General features: G+C 44.4%; 1 protein-coding gene across 1 annotated transcript in view; it reads right to left on the bottom strand.

Annotated features, from left to right (window-relative positions):
* Window positions 1–11,220: 11,220 nt before the first annotated feature.
* Window positions 11,221–21,536, bottom strand: part of CPPED1 (calcineurin like phosphoesterase domain containing 1) — a 128,051-nt gene continuing 117,735 nt past the window's right edge. Inside the window, exon 4 of the mRNA XM_037069003.1 lies at window positions 11,221–11,694. Within this exon, the coding sequence (XP_036924898.1) occupies window positions 11,465–11,694 (230 nt within the window). The 3' untranslated portion in view covers window positions 11,221–11,464. The remainder of the gene's footprint in view (window positions 11,695–21,536) is intronic.

The raw sequence follows: 21,536 nt of genomic DNA, 5'->3' as shown, positions 1-21,536 counted from the left end.
TCAGAAGAGGGACTGGCCATTTAGGTGACTTCTCCTGTGCCTCAACTGTCCTGTCCTTACTGACCAGGGGGCAGTTCTTTTTTTCCTTTTGAAGCTGAATTGTAAAAATACTGACTGCTAGTTTGCTAGTCGTTGTACCCACCTGCTCCTTTCCCGTCCTGTTACCAAGCCCATTCTCCGGGCTTTTTGTGATTATTACTGATGTTATCCTAGGAATTCGGGAAGAGGGGCTCAGCTGTGTGATGGTCAGTGGTGACCAGCATCGTTATTGTTTATTGCGTGCATATCCTGCACCTAACACTATGCTAATGTACTAAGAAATGAGCTCATTTAAACCTTGCAAGAAAGGCACTATATGGTACCCGTTTTATAAAGAAACTGAGTCCCCCAAACCGCACAGTACCTGTCCAAGGCCACAGAGTTACTGAGAGACAGAGCCAGGACTCAGTCCCAGATAGGGCGACTCTGTCCTGTCAGCATTAATTCCTCCCTGTCCCCCTCTCTGCCTCCCCTCCTCCCTCCTTCCCTCGCTCAGAAGGGGTCAAGACTGCTAGAGGCAGGGAGACTGGTGGGAGGCAGCAGCAACGGTTCAGTGGCCTGGGTGAGAGCCATGGCTATGGGAATGCCCTTTCCTGAGCGCCCACTGTGTGTTTGGCACATGGCTGACAGCTCACAGCACCGTGTCACCTTGTCTTCATCCAGGTGATGCTGTCAGCCCGGCGGTTAGGCCCTCGCCCCAGGTCAGGCAGCCATCTGTGGCCCAGATGGGATTTGGGTTTGGAGTCTGTGTCTGGAGCTCCTGCTGTCAACCGCTGGGCCAAGGACCAGCAGCACCAAGGGGGGTGGATGCTGTGAGCGATCAGACTTGGCACGGGGGGCGGGGCAGAGGGAGAGGGGGCATCTGGGTTTCTGATTCCAGGCTGTCGTGTGGGGCATGCTGCCACATGTCAGGACCGAAAACAATAGAAGAGAACATGTTTTCAGGAGGGAAATTAATTAAATTTTGGAAATGGCATGTCCGAGTCATCTTTGGGACATTGTCACGCTGCCCAGTTGGCATCAGCATACAGGACTCCAAGGCTTAGACACTCACCTCATCTTAAAAAATGGTTTCTGTGGGAACTGTCTTCACAGGAGTGGTGACTAATGCTGCTGGCGTCAAAGTGTCCCAGGGCAGAGGGGCACAGAGGAGGCTGCCAGGACAAGAAAGCGTCAGTATTTAATGGTCTCACTGAAGTCAAAGGCTGCTGTTTGCTGGGGCCATGGCACCTGTACTTGGGGCATGGCATGTACTTGGCAAGTGTCTGTGGGAAGCAGGGAAAATCGAAGTGAAGGCTGCTGAGGGGAGTGTATCTGTAGGGGGTGAAAAAACGTTTATAGCCCTGACTGGCGTGGCTCAGTGGATTGAGTGCTGGCCTGTGAACCAAAGGATCGCTGGTTCAATTCCTAATCAGGGCACATGCCTGGGTTGTGGGCCAGGTCCCCAGTAGGGGGCGCGTGAGAGGCAACTACATATTGATGTTTCTCTCCTTTTCTTCCTCCCTCCTTTCCTCTCTCTCTAAAAGTAAATAAAATAAAATAAAACATTTCCAAGGAACGCCAGGCTCTGGACTGGGTGATGAGAGCACGGCGGGAAAAAGAGGCTGTGCCTCCTCAGGGGCTGTGGCCTCGCTTGACAAACACGGGAGACGGGGGGGCAGGGGAGTGCGGCCTGCACAGTGAGTGCGGTGCAATTCCGTTTAAAGGTCTTTTCAGGAAATCTGTGACAGCTAAAACATGTGGTTGAGGGGTATGATGTTCCAGTTGGTAGTTTCAAAAAAAGTAAATTCAGACTCTTTCAAAGATAGCACGAGAGATAAAATTGTCCAATTTTTCTACAGAAGTTTGAAAGCACAGATTTAAAACCCAAGAAAAGACTATTTATATGGCATGGTAGTAAGCCACACCCAAAATTTGCCCTCTCTCCATGTCCAAAGCCCACACCCATATGGTCTGCCTGGAGGCAGAGCTTCAGTGGGAACCAGATGGTTACCACTTCTGGACACATGGGGCTCTGGCCTGAAGACTTGGAGGTGAACCGTACATAAAGGTCAGAAAGACAGGTGCTCCACCAGGGAGCACAGACACAGCACCTCGGAGAAGCGAATTTGCGGACGTGGAAGATGCCGGTCAGTGGAAGATGCCGTGGTCAACCAGTCCACCAACCCATGGTCCCTCTACTCTCTTACAGCTACCAGCCTTTCCTTCCTCTCAATTCTGGTCTCGTGGTTCAGGCTGTGCTCCAAAACCATTCCTATCCCCTTCCAATGTCCTTGTTCCATCAGTTGTCCTCCTGTTCAGTGCCCATTTTAACCCTCGTTCTCAACTGTTCCTCCTTCCGTTAACATGCTCAACCCACACTTCTCCCCACTCATCCACTCTCAGTCTGCTCTGCTCCCAAGTTCCCTGGAGAAGCCGGTCTTTGCTTTTTCCTTTTCCTTCTCACTACTCACCTGTTCTGGAACTTGCAGCGTGGCTCTCCGGAGCTCGGTGAGGCTCTTTCACCGTCATGGAAGGTTCTGAACCCTCCTCTGACCTGCCTCTTCGGACCCGTTGCATCTGTTGGATTGTATCATTGGCATTTCTGGTTCTGGCCAATGGGACCTGCTGAGAACCTGTTGGGGGCTTCTGGGAGACAACTTCCTCTTAGAAAAAAGCAACTGAGGAGGTGAAGACCCACCCCACCAGCCTTTTCTATCTTCCAATGTGGTTTTGTGAAGACAAGGTGCTGGGACGGGCAGCCCTCCAGTGAGCAGGTGTCACGGGGGCATCAGCGTGTTGACGTCCTGGCTGCACTGACTTTAGGACCCAGGATGGACCTTGTGTGAGAAAGATGCTCTCCTGCTTGGAGGGCCACTTCTGATCTGAGTGTCACTGTCAGCTAGAGTGTCCCACCTGGTGGAAACCGAGGGACGGAGGTTAGAACGTGTTGCCAGAGGCCCACGGTCACGGTCAACCCTGGCAGCACCATCTGAGACCTGGGCTTTGCTCCCAAGGCACGAGAGCCCTGGAAAGAGCACGTCACACGACAAAAGGCCTCCCTGGCCGTGACCGGTGCTCCTTTGGAAAACTCGGCCCTCTCTCAGGCTGCATGAATTCCTTTAAAGAAAAAAATTATTTTTAAACAACTTAGTGACATACTTTATGTCAAATAAACTACGAGCTACATGTATTAAAAGTGTTTAATTAAATGAGTTTTGGCAGATTATACACCTGTGAGCAGCTACACAACAGGATACAGAGCACCTGTCACCCCAAGTCTCCTTGCGCAGCCTTCTCGGGGCTTCCCTCCCCCACCCGTTCCCAGACAACCGCTGATCCGCCTGTCACTGTAAGTCTGTGTGTGCACAGCAGGTTTGAGGTTCATCCGTGGTTTGCCTTTACCAACAGCTCCTCCTTCGTAGCGCTGAGCTATCCCGATGTGAAACAGACCACCCTTTGCTTGTCCATTCAGGTATTGATGGGCCTTCAGGTTATTCCTGGTGGACATGAGTTTGCATTTCCTTGGGTACATAGAATAAATCTCTAGGAGTGGAATTACTGGGTCGTATGTCGGAGTTTGATTTTTTAAGAACCGGCCCAACCGTTTTCTAACATGGTTGTACCATGTATAGTCTCACCAGGAATGTATGAATTAATGTGCAGGAAAAAGTCTCCTTTCTCTTTACTCTCTACGCGGGGAGTACTTCCCTTCTGGCGCTTCTAGTCACGAATGTTCCCCCGCCCCAACCGGGCAGTTCTGCTGCCCCTGCTGGGTCTCCTAGGACTTAGCTCAATTCTGACACCACCTAGAGACAGCATCAGGTCCCACAGGTTAAGGGCTGAGTCCCCCAGGCCTGTTTTCCCACCCTCCACTTCAGAGGCCAATTGCAACTCCAGGCTGTCATCTGTGCTTCTAAATGACCTGCTATAGGTAAGAGGTTCCCACAGGCCCCTCGTCAGACTCCTCTGCTAAGGTGGCTCACAGGACTCAGGGGTACATTTTACTTACTACACTAGCAGTTTGTTATAAAAGGACACAACTCAGGAACAGTCAGGTGGAGGAGATGCACAGGGCACGTGGGAAGGGGTGAGGCGCAGCCACGCCCTTTTCAGGTGCATCCCTCTCCCCAGACCTCCACGTGCTCACCAACCTGGAAGCTCTCTGAACCCCATCTTTTTAAAATGGAGGCTTCATTGCATAGGCATAACTTATTAAATCATTGGTCATTACTGATCATTCAATCTCCAGCCCTTCTGCCTTCCCCAGAGGATGGGTGATGTGGCTAAAATTTCCAAACCCCTGATCCAGCGATTTTCTATCAGTGTGCCTGAAGAACTTTTAAAACATGCAGTACCTGACTATTTAGTCAGGGGCACTGACCTCTCTTCTCTTAGATTCTCAAGAAAAATGACAGTAGCCAATGAAATAGCTGCCTTATATAAATGAATCAAAATTATATCTATTTTTGTCAGATTGGCAAATCGTATTTATTTTTGGTATGCTGCAGAATTTTAGTAATTAGTTTATGTGTGCCCTGAGATTTAAAAGGTTGAAAATCTCTGCTTTAATCACTGGTTGGTTCCCCTGGCAACCAGTCCTCATCCTTAGGGGCCTCCCCAAAAGTCACCTCATTAACATAAACTCAGGTGTGGTGGAGAGGGGCTTGTTGTGAATAACAAAAAGCACCTTTACCTATCTCATCACTTAAAAAATTCCAAGGGTTTTAGAAACTCTGCCAGAGACAGAAACGAGCAAATAAATATTTCTTAATGTGAATCACAATGTTACAGTCAGAGTTGTACCAAATTCTCATCAACATTTGGTATTGTCAGTCTTTTCCAATGTAGCCATTCTACGGAGTGACAGATGGCATCTCATTGTGGTTTTGACTGGCACTTCCACACTGGCTGCGATGTTGGGTATTCTGCATGTGCTTATTGGCCACTCATATATTTTCTTTTATTAAGTGTCTGTTCAAATATTTTGCCCACTTTTAAAAAATTAAGTATCATTTTCTTCTAATTTAGTTCTACAAGTTCTTTACATATTCTGGATACAAGCCATTGATCCAGTAAATGTGTTGCAAATACAACTTTCTGGCCTATGGCTTGCCCTTCATTTCTTAGTGATGTCTTTTGAAGAGTGGAATCTTTATAAAGTCTGATTTAGCAATATTTTGTCTTATGGTTTGTGTTCTTTGCATTTGGTAAATATCTGGAATTGGTAACTTTGTGTCTTTTACCAAATAGGGGAAGCTGGTGGCTGTAATTTCTTCAATTATGTATCTGCTCCGTCTTTTCCTCCCTGCAGTTCGCCCTCCAAACATTGCCCCACAGGCCCCCGAGGCTTGTTCAGCGTTCCCAACCCTTTTCTCTTTCTATTTAAGTTAGACAACTTCTATTCATTTTATCTTCATGTTCACTGACTCTCTCCTCTCTTGTTTTCACTGTTATTAAAGCAGTGATAACATTCAGCTAATTAAAAATTTTCAGATATCATATATTTTTAGTTTTGAAATTTCCATTTTATTATTTTTACATTGTCTATTTCTCAGATGAAATATCCTTTCTCTTCATTTATTTCTAGAATTTTTTATTAATGGATGCTTTACTGCCCTAGCGTGATAATTTCAACATGTGACATCTTAGGGTTTGAGAATTTTTCCTTTGAGGGTGATTCACATTTTCTTTTTTTTTTAAGATTTTATTTATTTTTAGAGAGAGGAAGGGAAGGAGAAAGAGAGGGAGAGAAACACCAATGTGTGGTTGCTCCCTCTCTTGTATGCCTCTTGTATGCTCCCTACTGGTCTGCAACCCAGGCATGTGACCTGACTGGGAATCGAACCGGTGACCCTTTGGTTCACAGGCCCGCACTCAATCCACTGAGCCACACCAGCCATGGCATACATTTTTCTTTATTTTTGTTGTTGTTGTATACCAGGTGATTTTGAATTGTATCCTTGGCATTACTCACGTTAAGTTGTGAAGAATTGGGATTCTGTCATATTCTCGAATGTCAAGGTTTTGGCTTGAACAGGCAACTTGATTAGGCTCGAATGGTAAGTAAATTCTCTGTTGCTAGCTCTGGGCAGGCATACAAATCTTGGTTCAATGCTTTAAGCTTTTGCTGCTGTATCTGTTCTGCTCATGCACACTTACATGTAGACCAGAGATCTGTGTGAAGTCCACATACAAAATTAGGGGACTGCTCACTCTCCAGTGACCTGGGCTTAGACAGATGGGTCTTTTTGACAAAACTGGCTCCCACCCGAGGTGCTGCTTGGCAGCAGTGGTCTGCCCTCAGGGCAGTGTGTGTGGGTGTGGGGCAGAGAGGGGTTTTGAGCTCCTGCTTTTGCTCACTCTCTGAACCACTAGGCAGTTTTAAGTTTATAGTTATCTGCTGGAGCTGGGCTGGTCTGTGGGGGCTTAGATCACCAAACTTCCGGTGAAGCCAATTCCTTTTCCTGCTTGTTCAGTCTGAACTTTAAAAAAGATTTCCCTTCACTCCTTTTGTGGCTTCCATCTTTCTCTTTGCCGAAACGTAGAAGTTCCCTAAAGGTCTGCTTTAAAGTCCTGTCCTGAGGTCTCTTCTGGTGCTGCTCAGTTTTCTCAGGAATCCCATTCATTCACATAACCGATCTGGGAAGCACTTCCAAGAAACATTTTTTTTTGCTGTCTTCTGAGTTTTATAGTTGCATGTATCCTAGCCATCTGTTTTACATACTCCCATGTGAGCTTAAGTCCAGACTCAGCCCTTCCTCGGGACTCATCCGATTTGGGAACAGGTGTAGTACTGGTTCAGTGAGCTGGTGTAGCAACACGAAGGCAAAAACACTTCTCACATTACCCGCAGTTCCTCTACGTGAGCGGAGAACTACTCATGTGTTTGACCCATTGGCAATACCTAAATTTGAGGACAATCCCGGAAGAAGTACCACCAGACTTAGGAATCCGACCCCCTCCCCTCCCCCGTACTGAGTGCTCACAGTGGTGAGTAGTACTGCTATATGAGCGCATCTTTGATCACTTTATTCCTCACTCATCGCCAAGTATCCATTGAGCAGCTACCCTGTGGCCCAGGCACAGCTCTGGGCCCTGGGAAGACAGCAGGGGAGACGGAAGACACCCTTGCTGTTCTGGACCTTGCCTCCTGGTAGGGGACACACACCAGAGCATGAAACGAGATTTCCTCCCGAGGCGCTGTGAGGGAGACAGACAAGGGAGCGAGGAGGTGATACCTGGGGATGAGGAGCACGACCACAGGCAGGGCGGTGAGGGGTGGCCACTCTGAGGGGTGATTTTTGAGCTAAGATTAAAATGATGACAAGAAGCTAACTCCCCCCTGAGTAGTGTGGCTCAGTGGATTGGGCACTGTACTGCAAATCAAAAGGTCACCAGTTCGATTCCCAGTCAGGGCACATATCTGGGTTGAGGGCCAGATCCCAGTTGGGGTCATTTGAGAGGCAACTGAATGGTTTCTCTTGCACATGGATGTTTCTCTCCCTCTCTTCCTCTCTCTCTAAAATAAACAAATAAATAAATAAATGAGTTTTTAAAAAAGAAGCTAATTTCTATCAGCGGAAACACCAAGCACAAAGGGCAGTGGGATAGTCAGCGAGGGCCAGGCAGTACAGAGCCCCAAGGTGGGTTTGAGGCCTAGTAGCAGGGTCCGGAAAGCCCCAGGGAGGTGTCTGGACTTTCGTCTACATGAGGTGCAAAGTTACTTTATTGAAGAAAATTACTTTTTAAAGACAAGCATCAGAATAATGAAGAATAATGGAAAGTATCTTGTAATTATTTGTATTCAGTCAACTTTCTTTACATCCATAAAACCTCTTGCATGTGCAACCAAAACTGGTAAGGTCATCACAACAAGAAACCCGTGGTGTCTATTACACAAAGCTTTCCACAGAACTTGCCGTGGCAATTTACTCCTCAATCGCCTCCCCCACCCCAGCTCANTCAGCGAGGGCCAGGCAGTACAGAGCCGCAAGGTGGGTTTGAGGCCTAGTAGCAGGGCCCGGAAAGCCCCAGGGAGGTGTCTGGACTTTCGTCTACGTGAGGTGCAAAGTTACTTTATTGAAGAAAATTACTTTTTAAAGACAAGCATCAGAATAATGAAGAATAATGGAAAGTATCTTGTAATTATTTGTATTCAGTCAACTTTCTTTACATCCATAAAACCTCTTGCATGTGCAACCAAAACTGTTAAGGTCATCACAACAAGAAACCCGTGGTGTCTATTACACAAAGCTTTCCACAGAACTTGCCGTGACAATTTACTCCTCAATCGCCTCCCCCACCCCAGCTCAATCCAGTGTTGCCACTTAGCTTCATGACTGCACAACGCTGTTCTAGACGCTGCTTGGGGAATACATTTTAAGAGTTCAAATAAATGCAAATGATGTCTTTGCTACCTTTTCTCAAAAGATTTCACATTAGAAAACAGACTGTGACATTAGACTGTATTATGTAAATATAGCTTCTACAGCTATATATAACTTGGTATCTTTTGCAGGCATGTCAGGTAAACGGTGTGTTTGCCTTGTAAGTCTCAGGGACTAACGATCTGGTAACACTGAGAAGCACAAGATGTTATGAAATGTTCTGTCTGTTTGCTAGTTCTGTAAAGTTTACTGGTCTCCAGGCTCAGGAAAAACATGATTAAAGGCTAGAGATAAACTTATTTATTGGAAACAGTGAATGCAATTTGATGATCATCTTTCCTTGGCTGCAAACTTGCTCTTTTGAGTCTTGACAACCCAACTGCAGATCACTCTAAACCACCTTTCCCTTTGGGCAGCCCCTAATTTTTCCAATTAAAATGATTAATTGGGAGGGGGGAGCAAGAATTAGGTAGCACTCCTTTCTTGAGAGAAGGTCACATTCCCACCCCCGGGTTGGGAACTATAAAGCCGAAGTGCAGTGTCATCGGTCAGGTGTTTACTGCCTTCACCGTGTGGGCGGAGCTGTGTCCTGGGGCCATAGTGCTTCATTTCTGTTTTCCAGCGCCCTCCAGTGAAATTCCCCATCTGGAACATTCTGCCCCTTGGACACACTTTGCCACCGTGAACCTGGCGCAGCGCAGAGAAGGGACTCTGGGCCTGGCCTAGGCTTCACAAACCCAGGGATGAAGTCCCAGGCCCTCCAGCTAACACTGGGTTCTCGTCCAGGAAAGATAGCCAAAGGTGCTGAATACTGTAGTGTTGCCCTGGGCTGAGCTGGTACAAAGTCTCACTCATCAAAAACATTTTCCAGGAAAGAGAGGACAGTGTCAAGGAGCATGAGCTTCGCAGCCAACCGCTCCCATCCCGACCCTCCCTTGCCCGCAGATAAGCTGCACGACCTCGGCCAGGCCGCACCACCGCTCTGAACAACAGCACCTGGCACAAAAGGAGCATTCGGAAACCGTAGTTCTTAGGATCACTGTGTGTTTTCTTGTTTTTCACAGCATAAGACACTTGTTTAATATTCTTTTTTTAAGAAAAAGGAATCATAAATAAATACATTAGTACTTACTATTAGAACGATACATGCTTATTTACAGAATCATTCCCTAACTTCTTTCTGAACATCTCACCATTGGGAACATTGCTGTTTGGTTACTTTAAAAATGGTGAGAATTCCACTTGGTTTCCTATTCTTAGCATATTCTTGCTGTGTTTTGAATCAATTCTTACACTTACTAGGTTTTGGGGAAGGAGGCTCAGTAAGTTTAATTTCCATTCATTATCTCTGAACCCTCCCCCCAGAACTCGAGTGCCACACAACACAAGGAACACGGCCCCATCAGCCCGCGGCGACGGAACTCGCCCCACGTCCCCGCGGGGGCCCTAACCTGCGCCCCGGATCCTGGTTCACGGTCGTGGCAGCTGACGCTCAGAGTGTCACCACAGCCCGTGCCTCACACCTGGGGCTTATTAGTTATGCCACTTCCTGAACTTCCTCCTCTTGAACTCTCACATCCGCACCTGTTGTAAAGAAAAATGAATACAACGCAAGAATGTAGCAAAACCCTAAAACAAGAGCATTCTAATTTTGAAAACTTTTAATTTTCTTGTGCCACATAACAGTGAGCTCTGATGTGTCACCAATCTCTAGTGTAATTAACTTTTTATCTTTTGTTCCTCATGAATTTACATATCCAATTATCTTTCTATTTAATTTCTCATGGTTTTGCTACGTTGACTAAAACTTCTTAACAAGAAAGTCTTTTAATTTAATGTGTTTTGCAGCTCATTGGTAAGCTGCCAGCCGTCAAAGGCTGTACGTTGCGGGGTAGCTGGCTACTGCTGCGTAAGGTTGTGGGGTGTCCTGGCAGCACGGGCGGCACCTACGCTCCTTGTCTGTCAGGGCAACTGCTGAAGCCCACAATGAGGATGAAATGACACGGCGGTCAGGAGTGCGCAGGAGACGCAGCAAAGCAGACTGACTGCGTGCCAGCAACGCTGATTTTAACCGGACATGCTCCACTGCACCGGTGCATTTAACCAAAGTGGGTGCCAAGTCCAATGCAGCGGCTAAACTCGGTTTTTGCCTCACTGAAATTTCTGCTTTGAGAACTCTTGCATCAACTCCCACTTTCTCCGTCAAAGTAGACACGGTGAAGAGTCTCGTGAAGGGAGGGTCGCTCTGGCCGCAGGACACCCACCTGCGGAGCTGCTGCAGCAGCCACGGTGAGCGGACACACCAGCAGCTGCCGAGCGACAGCAGAGGAGGCACGTCGGGGCCCTGGTTCTAGTCTGTTGGGTGAGGCTTTTATAAATGGCTAATTCGTGTGCAAAGTTGACTTTTCCCGTCACTGAGAAGGCCAACTCAAGCTTTGACTTCTACCCACCGCATCACCAGTAACCAGAGAAGTCTCCACATTGAACAGCAAACGTCAGCCACCCAAGTCCTTGTTAAAATGAGTCTACACAGCTCTGGTACTAGGTCACAATTGTTGTGTTAGGAGGGAATGGTGATGACCTCTGATCTGCCAAGCATGGGAATCACGCCTACAATTTAACGTGATCCCATGCAGTTTGTTCAAGGAATTATCAAAGATTGCACTTGGTTGCCAAGGTGGGGTCGAGGCCCATAGGTAGACATCCACCATATGCTACGAGAAAACAATCTGATTCCAAAGCAGAGAACTTGAGAAAGTTGAGGAACACATCATTAGGAGAGTTTAGTCAAACACTCATGCGGAGATATTGCAATATTATTTATTCTTTTATTCCCAGGCTCCAACCCCCATCCTCTTCTCTCTTTTAAAGGGAGGGCATTTCTATCTCAAATGTAATTTAGAATAGGACCCAGCTCTCTGAATTATGCAAAAGGGCATACATTCACAAATCTGCTTGATATATTTTTATATTCAATAAGTGGTTGTCTGCAGCTGCTCCTTCTGGCAAAAATTAAAAAATAGTGGAAGTGAAAAGTGAATGGATCATAACGGCAATCATTTTTTCTTCATTAAATCCATAAGGTCATCTTCTATTCCGTTCTCACTCAGCTCATCTAAACTGTAGTACCGATGAACGATTTTCTCGGCAGTGACCACCACAACTCGGAGCCCATGGGTATCTTTGCCCAGCTGGCACCCAATGGCAGATGACACTACCATGTCAAGGTTCTGGTAGGTGCCCCCGGCATTCCTGTGGTAGTGGCCTGAGAACACAGCTTTGACACCTGCAGGGAAGGAAAAAAAATAGGAAAATTTCCATTTAGGTCAACTGAGGGCTCCAATGTTTTCTTGTTTGAACAATGCATTGTATTAACTGCATCCTATTATTCAGTATATAACAAATAAGAGGACAGCACATGTGACATCCAGAATCCTTTCAAGGATAACTCATATGTACAACATGTTACATGTTTCTCATAACTAGTACTGGAAAGTATGAGGGAAGAAGAACAGAGAAGGAAGAGAAGGTGAATGACTTTGGGAGAGACAAAGAAGGCTGAAGGAAATGTTTCGAGGGCAATATGAGTAGCCATATAATCCAAGTTATATGTCTACAAAAAAATTAACCTTTATGGTGTTCTAGTCAAGAGAGCACAGTATGTGCAATATTTAATGTACATCGTCCACTCCAACCCTAAAGCAATGATGGATAAAACATTAAAAAATACCCCAAAGGCAGAAGTAGTCTGAGCATCAAAATAAATAGTGCTATGGACCAGAAACAAAACAGGAAGGCAGAGTAATGAGTGGGGTTATAATGTTTCTAGGAGTTGAGCTCTTATTATAAGATAGTCGGGACTGACTGGCCCTGTTTGAAACAGAGGTGGCAGGAGGGGCTCTGTTTATGGGAGGAGACTGAAGAGAACTGCTGTTGCCTGACGCCTGGGGCTAGGGCGGTGTTGGGCTGAGGTGTCAGACAGGTCCTCTCGTGGTGTTAGTGAGTTAGAAGGTAGAGTTGAGGAAATGAACCAGAACATAACACGGAGATCCAGACACAAGTGATACAACAATCGAAGAACCCGAAGAGCAGATTAAGAGGTATCAATGGATGCTTAAGAGAAACTCAGACAGGAGAAAGGAGGAAATAGTAGTAAGACTACTGAATAAATAACAGATGAGGATTTTCCATATCATAATAAAATTGTGGGGCATCCAAGAGGAAAAATTTAAGATAACGAGGTAAAATGTTTTGAAGGACAGACAATTAGACAATGGGCATCCCAGCAATAGCAGAATCAAGGAGTTACACCTTCAAAATGCTGAGTTTTCAAATTTTTAAATTTTATACCTAGTTAAACCATCACTCAAGTTTAAGGCAAAATAAATACATGTTTGGACATACAGACTAAAAGTTTACCCCTTCTAAAACTTCACTAAATGAAGACACAAATAAATTGAAGGGTATACCTTGTTCATGGACTGAAAGAATTAATATTATTAAACTGTCCTTGCTACTTAAAGTAATGTATAGATTCAATGCAATCCCTATTAAAATACCAATGATACTCTTCTCAGAATTAAAATAACAAATCCTAAAATTTTTATATGGGTCCACAAAAGATCCCAAATAGCCAAAGAAATTTTGAGAAAGTACCAAGTGGGAGGTATGATGCTCCATTACATCAAGCTATACTAGAAAACTACAATAATCAAAACAGCATAAAAACAGATACATAGATCAATGGAATAGAATAGAGAGCCCAGAAATAAATCCTTGCTTACATGAATGATTAATCTATAATAAAGGAAGAAAGAATATTCAATGAGGTAAAGATAGCCTATTCAACAAGCAGCTTTGGGAAAACTGGACAGATATATGCAAAAATATGAAACTAGATCACCTTCTTATACCATATAAAAATAAACACAACATGAAGTAAGGACCTAAAGGGTTAAGATCTGAAACCCTAAAACTCCTAGAAAAAAACATAAGCAATAAACTCTTAGCAATATTTTTTTTGCTATGTCTCATCAAGCAAGGGAAGCAAAAGAGAAAAATAAACAAATGGAACTTCATCAAACTAAAAAGTTTTTGCACAGTGAAGGACACCACCAACAAAACAAAAAGACAATCTACTGAATGGAAGAAGATATTTGTTAATGATATTAAGGGGTTAATGTCTAAAAGATATAAGGAACTCATATAACTTAACACCTAAACAATCCAATCCAATTAAGAAATGGAAAGTGGACCTGAATAGACATTTCTCCCAAGAAGACATAGAGGTGGCCAACAAACAAAGAAAAGATGTTCAACATCACTAGTCATGAGGGACTAAACCTCATGCAGACAACCTCATGCACAAGACACCTCCTCACGCTGCTCAGAATGGCTACCATCAAAGAGCCAACAAATACGTGTTGGTGAGGATGTGGAGAGGGAGCCCTCGTGCACTGTCGGTGGGAGTGTAAATCAGTGCAGGCCCTGCGGAAAACAGTATGGAGTGTCCTCAAAAAATGAAAAATAGAGGGGCTGTATGATCCAGCAATTCCACCTCTGGGCTGTTATCCAAAGGAAAAAAACACCTATTCAAAAAGATATACGCATCCCTATGTTCATTGCATTATTACTGGTAATAGTCAAGAATGAAAGCAACCTAGATGTCCATCAATAGATTAATAAAGATGTGAAGATATACACACACATGCACACACACACAATGGAACATTATTCAGATATACAAGTGAAGCAGAAAAAGACAAATACCACATGATTTCACCTATATGTGGAATCTAAAATATAAAAATAAAAGGAAAACCAAAACAGAAACGGACCCTACAGACACAGGGAAAAAGTTGAGGGTTGCCAAAGATCAAGGGGAGTGGAGAGATGGGAATAAAAAAAGTTGAATTTCACTCTTAATATAATGAACTTCTTTTCATAAAAATTGAAAAAGAACATTATCAAAAAATGAAAACATAACCCATGGAATGAGAGAAAACATTTGCAAATCTTATATCTGATCACGGTCTAATATATGCAGACCATAAAAGAACTCTCAGAATTCAAAAATAAAAAGAAATAACCAGAAAGGCCCGTGGCCACCATTAGGGGACAGGAAATGCACAGGCTCCCAGAGCACGATTCAGAGTCACCGAAAAGGGTCAGAAATCAGCTAAGGTAGGTCTCAAATCAGGTACCCCTCGCCCCTGCCTTTCCTATGTACTGTATTAAATATAGGCTTTAATAATTTCATCAAATACTTTGGTATTTGCAGGAAAATTTACAGGCCATTTATAAAAGATTGCAACTCTTTTAGGAATTATTTGGTTTTGCACATTAAGAGGTCCAGACACTTGTCAGTTCTTCACAACCTTGATTTCATCACAGTTGATAACCGTGCATAACAGGATATGCAACTCCTTTAAAAAGAAACATAGTTTTGAACCTAGCAGGGACATAAATGGGACTTCTTACTCTGGTTTGTCTTGAGGGGTTTCAACTGTGATGTCAGAAGCGTTCATTAGATCAGCTAAAATGGAGAGCAAGAGAGAGTGGAAAGCACTGACTCTGGAGCTTGGAAGCTGCCACAGCTAAACCTTCAATTACCTTCCGAGGCTGATGGGGTAATTGTCGGAAAGAAAGGTTCTGAACCCTTTGGCCATATTTGCTCTGCCTCTCCCAGGAGTAAGGATTCTGGGAGAGTATTAAGAATGAGATTGCAACTGAAAATAGTCATTTTGAGTCCTACTGATTATTCATAAATTCAAGCTGATTTGTGTTTTATCAGAAGTAGGATTCTATTTCATGATATAATTCTATTCCATTTTTCCTTTGAACAGTTTCTTCAGGCCTGTGTGGTTTCTTCAGTATGTTTAATAGCTGTCCTACCCCCTGACCCCCACCCAAATCATTGTTCTTTTGTCACTGGGGCTGAGGAAATACACACTTCTGTGCCCCCCGCCCCCCCCACAGAAATACCCAAATCAACAAATGGGCGAAGAATATGAACAAACACTCTCCAAAGAAGATATATACAAATGACCAATAAGCACATAAAAGGATGTTCAGCATCATCAACCATTAGGGAAATGCAAATCAAAATCATGATGAGACACCACTTCACACCCACTAAAATGGCTATAATAAAAAAGACAGAAAATAAAGTGTTCACAGAGGTTTGGAGAGATTGGAACCTCCATACAGTGCTGATGGGAATGCAAAATGGTGCAGCAGTTTTGGAAAAACACTTTGACAGTTCCTCAAAATGTTAAACACACAGTTACTGCACAGCCCAGCAATGTCACTCCTAGTTCTATAGTTAAGGGAAATAAAAACATACAGTAATGCAAAATTTGCACATGTTTTTTTCAAAGTATTTTCATTGATTATGCTATTACAGTTTTTCCAGTTTCCCCCCTTTATCTCCCCCCTACCCTGCCCCACAACTCTCTAGTATTCCACACCTCCCCTTAATTCATGTCCATGGGTCATACATATAACGTCTTCGAGTCCTCCATTTCCTATACCATTTTTATCTTTCCCTGTCTACTTTATGCCTACTAATTATGCTTCTTCCCTGTATCTTTCCCCACCCGTTCCTCCCTTCCCCCTCCCCACTGAACTCCCTCTGTGTGATGTCCATTTCTCCGATTCTATTCCTGTTCTGGTTGTTTGCTTTTGTTTTGGGGTTTGTTTGGTTTTTTTTTTTAGGTTCAGTTGTTAATAGCTGTGAGTTTGTTGTCCTTTCACTGTTCAAATTTTTGATCATCTTCTTTTTCTTAGATAAGTGCCTTTAACACTTCATATAATCAGGGCTTGGTGATGATGAACTCCTTGAATTTGATCTTATCTGAGAAGCACTTTATCTGTCCTTCCATTCTAAATGATAGCTTTGCTGGATAGAGCAATCTTGGATGTAGGTCTTTGGATTTCATGACTTGGAATACTTCTTTCCAGCCCCTTCTTGCCTGGAAGGTCTCTTTTGAGAAATCAGCTGACAGTCTGATGGGAACTCCTTTGTAGGTGACTGTCCCCTTATTTCTTGCTGCTTCTAGAATTCTCTCCTTCATTTTAATCTTGGGAAATGTAATTATGATGTGCTTTGGTGTGTTTCTTCTTGGGTCCAACCTCTTTGGGACTCTCTGAGCTTCCTGGACTTCCTGGAAGTCTATTTCCTTTGCCAGATTGGGGAAGTTCTCCTTCATTTTTTTTCAAATACATTTTCAGTTTCTTGTTCTTCCTCTTCTTCTGGTACCCCAATGATATGGATATTGGAACATTCCAAGTTGTCCCAGAGGTTCCTAAACCTCTCTTCGTTGTTTTGAATTCTTGTTTCTTCCTTTTCTCCTGGGTGGATGTTTATTTCTGTCTTTTGTTCCAAATCGTTGCTTTGAGTCCTGGTTTCCTTCCAGTCACTGTTGGCTCTCTGAAATTTCACATTGGGTATCCTCCATTTGTTTTTTTTATTTTTCAACCAAGCTCAATCAGATCTGTGAGTATTTTGATTATCAGGGCTTTAAATTATCCATGAGATAGGCTGGAGGTCTCCTCCTTGCTTAGTTCTCTTTCTGAGGCTTTGCTGTGGTCTTTCATTTGGGCCTATGTCTTTGTCTTGGCATAGCTGATAGGTTGTAAGGGGGCGGGGCCTTAGGTATTCACCCAGGCTGGGCAACCCTCTTTGCAGCGCTGCAGCACAGCCTGTGTGGGAGGGGCCAGAGAGGGAACAGTGCAGCTCGCCTGCTTGTCTCTGGCGCACTTTTCAGTGAACTCTCCTGTGAGCCTGGCAGTATCTCGCACTGCGGCATCCCCAGCCATAGCCCACAGTCAGCTCTGAGTCTCAGTTTCTCCTTAAGTCAGCCCCTCCCATGCAGCCCGCTGAGGTAGGTAGCCAGCCCCATCCCCAAGGATGCTGCGGGACTGCAGTTCATCTGAGTCGCCTGTGCTGTCCGCAGCCTTACTGGTCTGGTTGTTCTGACTGATTTTTTTNGGAGGGGCCAGAGAGGGAACAGTGCAGCATCCCCAGCCATAGCCCACAGTCAGCTCTGAGTCTCAGTTTCTCCTTAAGTCAGCCCCTCCCATGCAGCCCGCTGAGGTAGGTAGCCAGCCCCATCCCCAAGGATGCTGCGGGACTGCAGTTCATCTGAGTCGCCTGTGCTGTCCGCAGCCTTACTGGTCTGGTTGTTCTGACTGATTTTTTTCGTTAATTCCTTGGTTGTTTACTGATTTTAGATTGGGTGTTATCCTCCTTTTGGTTGTGTGAGGATGCGAAGGCCAGAACTGCCCACTGAACCACGCCAGTCAGGGTAAAACTAGTATTAATTTATAACTCAAAATATAAAAATATCCATGAGTCCAGCTAATATAAATGATTAAATAGATAACTGCAGGTGGGAAATAGACACAAAGCTCCCACACTGAAGAACAAATACTTTACATGGACATTCGGCCCTCAAGGCGGTGGAGCAGAACTCCTCAGCCCACACGTGTGTGGGGGCTACCCCTAGTGCCTTCCTCCCCAGAGTACCTTTACAGTGGGGAAACCGAACAAACACCGACAGCGATAACAGGTCATGTTGGCAGCATGCGTCCTTAGTATGACTGGGATGGAAATGGCATTTCCCCTGTGTGGTCTTCCCAGACCCATAGCCCCAGCATGAGAAAAACATCAGATACATCCCAATACAGAGACATTCATTTTGTAAATGCTGACCGGTGCTTCTCAAAACAGTCAAGGTCACTAAAAACAAGGGAAGTTTGAGAAACTGTCACAGCCGAGAGGAGACTACGGAAGTAGGATGACTTAAAGTGTACCACACTTAAAATGTAGGTACACTGGATGGGGTCCTGAGCAGAAGAGAGATACTAGGTGAAAAGTAAGGGAATGAGATTATGGAGTTTATATGAGGCCTGTCCAGAAAGTATCCAGCCATGGCCAATGAAAAATAGAAGGAATTACTGAAGAAGATACCAGAAACATTGTACACAGGACAGTGATGCCTTGGTCCCCTGCAAAATAGGCACCTCGGGATCTCACACGGTTCTCCCAGCATCTCTTCCACTGTTCAAAACACTGCGATCAGCTGCCCTGTTATATTTTCCTGAATCTCATCGACAGTCTGAAATCTCTTTCCTTTCAATGGTGATTTTAGTTTTGGGAACAGCCAGAGTCACAGAGCACCAAATCCGGTCTTTGGGAAGGCTGAGTCACGTTCAGCATTCTCAGGTGTTCTGCTTGTTCCACATGTTCAGCCATCTTTGAAGCATTCGTGCCACACTTTTATTTGTGCTGCACTCATTGCACCATCCCCGAAAGTCTACTGAATCATCTGAATAGTTTCCACAGCAGAATGGTCAAGCTTAACACAAAATTTGAGGCAGATTTGTTGCTCTACTGCTCAGTCATTCTGAAATCGATGGCCACACAGTGCACATGCTCACTTACGGTGTCTACCATCTCCACTAAGTACAGTGAGGTCGTCATTGTTCACACATGCACATTCCAGTCCACTCTCCTCGGCTGCCAGGTTACATCGATGTTGTGCAAACTGTTCGTTATGTTAACAACGGCTGGACCTTTTCCAGACAGACCTCGTATAGCGCACTGCATAAGGTATTAGTAGTGGGAGAAAGCGGGTATGGGGTCTATGGGAATTCTTCATATTATATTTGTAATTTTTATGTAATTCTAAAATTGTTCCAAAATTTATTTCAAAAACTCATGTTAATTTCCAGTAGAAGTGGGAATACATAGTTTTAATCTTCAGAGAGTGGGGGAATCATGATAACTACAATAACCAACCAACCAACCAAAATATTTAAAAACGTTACTAACACAAATGCTGGCTCTGGTGCACAGAAACTGGATCACTCTTACAGGGCTGATGGAATATAAATAAATACAGCCACTCTGTGAAAGTGTCTTAGCAGTTTCTTATAAAACTGAACAAACAATTGCCATATGACCCAGCAACACAATTCTTGGGCATCTGTGCCAGGGAAGTAAAAAGTTATTTTCAAAAACTTGTACACAGATATTCATGGCAGCTTTAGGTGTAAGAGCCAGAAAAATGGAAACAAGTGCTTTAAAGGGTGAGTGGTTAAACTACGATGCCTACACCATGGACTACTACTCAGCAATAAAAAGAAACCACTGACACACACAACTTGAATGGACAGCAAGGAAAGTATAACGATTAAAGAAAGCCACAAAGGTTTCACACTGTGTGGTTCCATTTATGTCGCATTCTTGAAATGACAAAATGATAGACATGGTTGCTAGGAGTTAGGAACAGAAATGAAAGGAGTTGGGAGTGGGTGTGACTACAGGAGGGTTCCTTGTGGTGATGGAACTGTTCTGCACTTGACAACGATTCAAAAAGGCAAGGAGGAGGTATGTGCAAAATGTTCACAGCAGCTGCTGCTGGTCAGTAGGATTCTGGGAGACTTTTGACAGACTACTGGAGGCCATAGCCACAAGCATGTGGCAGGACCTGGGACCCACTAGGGATGGAAAGGAAGGTGACCCAGGTTCCCCTACAGCACAGAGAAACAGTACTTCCATTTACTGGGGTGGCTAACAACTTGGATTTTCCCCATAAGATGGCCCTAGTAGTATAGTGCTTAGTTGTCTTAAACTTCATTCGAAACAATTTTGTTATTGTACTATGACAGCTGTCACATCAGTGTGCATTACAAAAACTTATCAAACTTGGTGATTTTTGTGTAGCCATTTTAATATTGAAGATGGAAGAAAATAGGCAACATTTTTGGCATATTATGCTTCAGTATTTCAAGAAAGGTAAAAACACAACTGAAATGCAAAACAAGATTTGTGCAGTGTATGGAAAAGGTACCGTGACTGATTGAACGTGTCAGAAGTGGTTTGCAAAGTTTCTTGGTACTATTAACATTTTGACCAAATAATTCTTTGCTGTGGGGCTGTCTTATGCACTGGAAGATGTTTAGCAGCACCCCTGGCTTCCACCCACTAGAAGCCAATAGTGGGAAGTAGCCGACATACTCAGAATATCCAAATCAGTAGTTACTGGTGAAAATGAAAAATATGTCTTTTATTTTTACAAAAAACCCCTAAATGGCCATTTGGCCAGCCCAACACTATTATTAGACATAAACAGATACAGCTCATTTCAGAGTGTGACTGGACACTACCTCCTCGCATTGTATTGTGCCCTTGGCCCAGTGCTGCTGTTTCCACGGGTATTTACCCTCCAGGAACACCCGGCGGAGAGTTGGCAGGCGCAGGTGTGCTGTGTTTGCGGGCAGAAAATATGGTACAGTGTTCACTGAGGCACTGTTTGTAATGTGCATTTACGGGAGACTGGATAAATTATAGCACATAGATTTAAAAAAAAAAGAGGTAATTAACATATACTGACATTGAAAGGCACCAAATACTCAGTATGAACAGAAAGATGTAAGAAAGTGTGTAATCCTGATTTTGTAATAAAATTAATAAGTAAAGTGTGTGTAAGGGGGTATGTGTGAAAGCGTTTGTGCATCCCATCTGAATGGGAGAGAAATCTGTGCTCAACTCCTCACACAGGTGCCTTCATGGTGAGATCTGTGGGGTGTGATCAGCGAGGGGGGCGTCACTTTGTCTTTCTCACTACTATACTGTTTGCAGCAATCATGAATTGATCTGGCAATCACAAACATCAAGGTGAGGTGACAGCACAGAGGTGGTGGCGTGACAGACGGACAAGGAAAAGGATGACTGACTATACGGAGATGCCACCACCCCAGGGCTTGAGCTGCGTGGTTCCTTCAAGAGCTGCAGCTGGAACCACCGGAACCACCAGGCCGGGTGCTCCACAGGCCCTCACTGCAGACGGAGCCGTAAATGGCCCCGATCACTGGACCAAAGAGCCATGGAAACAACGACGGCTTCCTCTGCCGCCTTCCCAGGGTTTCAGGGCTTGTGGCCGCCAGAGACCCAAAGAGAGCGTGTGCTATTAGTCCCGCCTCAAGGAGCTCCTAATAGGCAGTTGGAAAGCACTTAGCATCACTATTATTTTGTTGTATGCTAAATTATGTTTATGAAATTTGGCTCCTTATGCCTCATTCATAGTTGCAAACTGTACTATTCTGGAAGGAATGTTTGGC

Source organism: Sturnira hondurensis, unplaced genomic scaffold (genome assembly GCF_014824575.4).
Source record: "Sturnira hondurensis isolate 20B ecotype Veracruz unplaced genomic scaffold, ASM1482457v3 Scaffold0018337, whole genome shotgun sequence".
Classification (NCBI taxonomy): Eukaryota; Metazoa; Chordata; class Mammalia; order Chiroptera; family Phyllostomidae; genus Sturnira; species Sturnira hondurensis.
Note: the sequence above shows the minus strand (reverse complement) of the source record. Positions and strands in the feature narration are given on the sequence as shown.